Source organism: Myotis davidii, unplaced genomic scaffold (genome assembly GCF_000327345.1).
Source record: "Myotis davidii unplaced genomic scaffold, ASM32734v1 scaffold233, whole genome shotgun sequence".
Taxonomy (NCBI): domain Eukaryota; kingdom Metazoa; phylum Chordata; class Mammalia; order Chiroptera; family Vespertilionidae; genus Myotis; species Myotis davidii.
The window spans coordinates 2,439,185-2,444,508 of NW_006285917.1; the positions used below are offsets into that span (position 1 = coordinate 2,439,185).

General features: G+C 57.0%; 1 protein-coding gene across 1 annotated transcript in view; it reads right to left on the reverse strand.

Moving 5' to 3' along the window:
- Positions 1–5,049, reverse strand: part of GRASP (GRP1 (general receptor for phosphoinositides 1)-associated scaffold protein) — an 8,047-nt gene extending 2,998 nt beyond the window's left edge. The window contains exons 1-8 of the mRNA XM_006757109.1: positions 4,554–5,049; positions 4,241–4,290; positions 2,623–2,677; positions 2,416–2,518; positions 1,173–1,266; positions 1,003–1,069; positions 728–794; positions 5–107 (exon numbers count right to left, since the gene is read on the reverse strand). Coding sequence (XP_006757172.1) covers positions 5–107; positions 728–794; positions 1,003–1,069; positions 1,173–1,266; positions 2,416–2,518; positions 2,623–2,677; positions 4,241–4,290; positions 4,554–4,589 — 575 coding nt within the window. The 5' untranslated portion in view covers positions 4,590–5,049. The remainder of the gene's footprint in view (positions 1–4; positions 108–727; positions 795–1,002; positions 1,070–1,172; positions 1,267–2,415; positions 2,519–2,622; positions 2,678–4,240; positions 4,291–4,553) is intronic.
- Between the last annotated feature and the right edge of the window lie 275 nt (positions 5,050–5,324).

Here is a 5,324-nt window from a genome sequence, read left to right on the forward strand (position 1 = left end):
CAGCAGAGGTCCGAAGGGCAACGAGCCGGGGAGCAGGCCAGCCCCGTATAGGCACGAGCGCACGGACTCCAACGTGTCATAGATGCTGGGGTCCTTCACCACGAGGCCTGCCAGGGCCAAAGACAGGAGGGAGGGCCGTCAGAGGGCACGGCTGGTGGGAGGGCACAGCAACTTCCTATGAACCATCTCTGTGGCCCTGGGCAAGTCCCAACCCCAGTCCCACGTCCCTGTCTGTAAAATGAATGCTACACTCAAATCCTTATGCGGACCACTTATGTACGGCACATGAGCCACGGAAGAGATTCTAAAACCGGCTCTTCGAGCCTGGGTGTTCCCATCTGTAAAATGGAGAGACTAATACAGTGGGGCCTTGACTTACGAGTTTAATTTGTTCTGAGACAGAGCTTGTTAAGGAGCTCATTAACTAAAATTACTCTATCAACTCAATGCAAAAAATCGGCCTGAGAGACAGCTGGTATCTCAAAAAACTCGTTAGTCGGGACACTCGTAAGTCAAGGCCCCACTGTACTTACCTTCAGAGGACTATTGGGAATAAACCAGCAATGTGTGTGCATCAGCCCAGGGCGGTATTGTACACAAAGGAGTAGCTCAACAAACCTTTCTTCACTTTGGAGGGGGAGGTAACCCATGGACCAGTTCTGAGGGGGAAGCCTGGCCGAGAGTGTGAGGGTATCACAGACTGCCCTTCACAGCGCAGTGTACTCACCATGCACCAGCCGCTGCTCCTGCACCATGAGGGACCTGTATTCTCCCCACTTCTCATACAGGGTTTGCTGCAAGACACACCATCACCTCCCTGTCAGGAGCCAGCCAGAGACTAGCCGGAGCGGGGCACAGACTGAGCGATCGGGGAGTGCACAGAGGAAACCTTGCGGTTAAACGGAGGTTCAGATAAATGATCCCCGGAAAAGAGCGGGGCCTGCAGGGGCAGCGGCCTGGGAAGAGGACGGAGGGAGCTGGACACGATCTGGGCTGCTTTACCTTCAGGTACTGCAGGCGAGCCTCCAGTTCCGCCTTCCGGATCGAAGTTCCATACAGAGTTTCAAGCCTGAGGAGGTTGGGGAACCCAAGACCGAGTGAGCGCCCGGGGTGCAGAAACACCAAGACAGGCTGAGCTCAGGACTCACGGGGACCCTGGCACCTAGACATACCTGAGCACGTTGCCAGATGCCTTAATGATGTCAACAATCTCCCGATGACGGATACCTTCCACGTTCAGGCCGTTGACACTGGCGATGGTGTCCCCTGCCAGGAAGAGAGGGGTCAGCATCTGCTCGATGGGGGAAATCCCAGCCAGAAAGGACAGGGGTAGTAACCCCACAGAATAACCCTGAACTCCCTTCCACTTCTCCATGGTTGCAGGAAGAACTTGTCCAGGCCCAGACTTCAGCCTAGGGGTCAGGCCCTCTTCAACCCACCCCCACACTCCACCCTCGGGAAGCTCTGACCCCAAAGGCTGAGCCCTCCCAGCAACTTAGGGCTGCCCCCAGCGATGGTTATTTCAGTCTAGCTAGCCCAAAGGCTGTCATGAGTCCCAGACAGACAGGAGGGGGGCAGGGTGAGTAGCACCAAGCTAAGAACTGACACTGGCCCTGAGCATGAGTGCTTCTAATACCCTGTGCCATTACATAGCCTCCTGACCTCAGGCCGGGCAAACCACCATCTCTGAGAGTTCACTTCCCAGCTGCACAAAAGGGCATGATCCCAGCTGTGCTGCTGTGGGGATCAGGAAGGAGAGTGGGTGTGAAACTTTTGCAAAGTTGCAATACACCACTTGGCTATGAGGGGCTGCTGGTAAGTGGGCAAGCAGGTGAGGGCTTAGGGAAGAAAATGGTAATAGAATTGGAGGGGTCCATTTGTGCAGATTCATGCTGCTGCTTCCTGGGACTTGGGACTCTAGATTTGGCCAATCCCCAGGGTCTCCTACTGGAAGCATCGTTTCCTTGTTAGAGGAGGTAACACAGGTACCCCAGAGTTGGGCCAGGTCAGGGGCAGGATAGGCCCTGATCCCTAATATCAGGCAGATCTAAGGGAGTGTTGCCCCTTCCCCAGCTCCTGCAGGTGCTGGGTTGCCAGATTGCCAGGAGGAGGCAGAGCAGCAACAGCATCGTCAGGCATTTCCCAGGCCCTGGCTCTGTGTCCGGGGAACCCCCTCGCCACACTGTAATGTGAGGACATGTTATTGCCCCCATATATTGATGAGACGGCTAGCTCACACAGTAAATGGCAAATGTGCCTGGGTCCAAAGCCTGGAATCTACCCATTCTTCTCTCTGGCCCTCCTAAAATAGGACAAGGAAGGGGAACTGATTTCAGAAGAGATTTCTTGCCCCCTCTGCTTGGAAGTAAAGCTATACCCCTCCCCAGAGCCCTGTGTCTTGAGCTCAGGCCCCACCTGGCGTGAGCCCAGCCAGCTGGGCGGGGCTTGACTCATGAACCCGGCAGACAAAAGTCACCATCTCCACACGCTGCTCCTCCCGGTGGTGAAGGCCGTATGTCTGCAATAGACAAGGGGACCCTGAGTCCTGGGGCGGGGCAGGGTCCATCCCTTCCTCAGACTGGCCTCCCACCCCTCCCTTGCTCGGCATCCAGCTGCTCCCACCTGGATCTCAAAGCCGAACGTCTGGTTTTCCTTCTTCTTCAAAGTCAGCACTTTCCTGCAGGAGACACAAGGGCCATCTCACCAAGCCTGTCAGCATTTAAAGGGGTTTGGCAGTCCCGTGGCATGGCCTGCCCCTGGAGTCAGCCCTAGAACATCCAGCCAGGGCTCACTGTCTCCAGTGACACCTCACTCTCATCACAGGTTGCTGGAATGGCCTTCTCACGTCCACCTGAAATCAGCTTCGTCCAGCCGCCCAGAGTCAATCCAGCCTCCGGCCGGGGGACGCACTGGGAAGGTCCAGCCCCCAGAGCCAGTGGACTAGCTGGATTTCGCAGTCAGTTCCTCCTTCCTATGAGCCCCAGAGAGCCACTTACTGAGTTAGTGGAGGCTCTGAATTAAGCCCCAGCCTGGAGCCTCCTCCGATCCATAGCCTTGGGAAGAGGGCTGGCCCTGCCCCCCAGAGGCCAGTCACGAGGCTGAGCCCAGACCACAGCTGCTCCTCCCAGCTTCAGTGGGGCCGGCCCACCAGATGTGAGGGCTGCGGGGGAGGGGAGCCTCAAGGCCACCCCTTCCCGCACTGAAGGCCTGCCCACTGGACACAATGGTCTGGAGCCGCTCCAGATCCTCGCCTGCTGGGGGAGCCTCGAGTTTCCTCTGCCCACTCCACCCCCTTCCTTCCCGCCCAGCCAGAGGCAGAGTTAAAGCAGCTGCCAAAGGCCCCTCCGCAGCTCCTCGCCTCAGGAAGGCCCTGGAGACCCAGGTCTCCAGCTCTCAGCCTGACCCAGATACTCCCCAGATGCTGAGTGGTAATTCCCAGCCCCAACCGGAGCGCCTCCCCACTTTGAGCCCTCTGCGTGAGCTGGGAAGGGAGCGGGGTGACTGGGAAGTCTGTGTTTATCCCAGCGCGCTCTGGTTTTCTGGAAGGGTTGGCAAACTTTTTCTGCAAAGGGTCAGATAGTAAATACTTTAGGCTTTCTTTTCGGAGTTCATTCACCCTCTAATATATGGTTCTTTGTTTTTATTTTAACAACCCTTTAGACATAGAAAAACAACTCTTAGCTCAGGCACCAAACAGGCCAATTTGGCCAGCTGATCCATTTTAGAAAAAGCCAGGCCCAAATCAGGACGGACCGGGCCGAGTGGGGCCTGAATCAGCATTCATGTCTGCCCTCCCTCAGATCCTTCCTAACAGGGCCGCCCCAGGAAGGGACTGAGGTTCTGGAAGCCGGGGCAGCAAGACTGAAGCAGCTGGACACAGCCTGTCTACGGCCTGGGCCCTCTGGATTTGTTGGGGCTGGGAGGGCTCAGGACCCTGAAAACTTCTCTTAACTTCCTCACCTCCCAGGTCCAGGTCTCCCAGGGAGGGGAAATTTGCAGGGACAGGGGTGGGTTGAGGAGCATCTGATGACTCAAAAGTAGGGACTCTTTCTCTGCCACCCCCTTCACACAGCCCACACCCACACCTGCCCCTTACTTCAAGGGAGGGAGCCATGCTGAAAGGGTGGGAGGATGACTGCCCCTGGCTGGGCTGAGATACTGTCAGGCTACCCCCCACCTCACCCAGGAACCCCCTCACCCCCTTTGAACCAGGGCAGGGGCTGGGGTGGTGGCTACTTACCGCTGCTGTTCGGGACTTTGGTTGAGATTCTTCCAGCGGAATCCTGAACCCTGGGCAGGAAGATAGAGAATCAGGAAGGAGCAGGTGAGAATAGGGCTGTCCTCAGCAGATGCCGAGAGCCTCGCTCTGGGAGGTCCCTCCCCTGGGCTCCAGCCCTGGCCCCAGCACTCCCTGTAGTCTGGTCCCAGTCGCACACCTGCTTTGGCGCTGGTGTAACTACTTGCCAAGTCCACTATCAGTGTCACCCATGGCATTCTCCCCATAACTGGGACTGCAGAGTCACACAGTCCTCCTGGGTGCCAGATACACGAACCTCTACGCCCACACTGGAGGTGGGCGTTTCATTCATCTCGGCAGAATCGTCTCCACCCCGGGGTGCATGTCTGCGGGGCTCGGGCCGCCCAGACTCCTGTCAAGGCACTCCGAGACCTCCTGCTAGGCAGGTCTCTCCTAATCTCTCAGCCGCAGACAGTGGCTGGGGAGCTGGGCGCTGGGCCCAGGTCTGGAGGGCGGGCCATCCCAGTCCAACTGTGGGAAGGAGGGGACAGCCCATCGCCTCCTCCAAAGTACGGGGTGTTTCAGGGACCAGCTCAGCCTGGACATTTGATGCTTTCCCGGACAAGAACAAGCAAACAAACAAAAATCTTAGCCCTCACATGTATCCTTAAGTCTCACCATACTTAGGAGAGAGACTGGGAGTTCTTTTTATTTTGCTTTTTTCGGGGGGGGCGGGGAATGAAAGAGCTGAGGGTTCCTGCCTCTTTAGGGCCCTTGAGAAACGAAAGCAGTCTCTCTCTCTCTCTCTCTATCTCCTCCCCCACCTCCCCAAGTATTGATCCTTGGAAGAAGCCCTGTCCGGGACCAGCCATTGTCCCATGAGCCCCAAAGAGCCTAGGGCCTCTCTGGTTGGTGCCCTGGTTACCTCTCCTCACAGGCCTCCCCAAGGCTAGGAAGATAAGGGGACCCTCTTTCTCCAGAACCAGAGATTGGCCTCAGGGGTGGGACACTTCCCAAATGGCCAGGGAGGAAGGACTGGGCAGCACAGAGAGAGACCCCTTTGTCTTTCCACCCTATTTTCATAAAA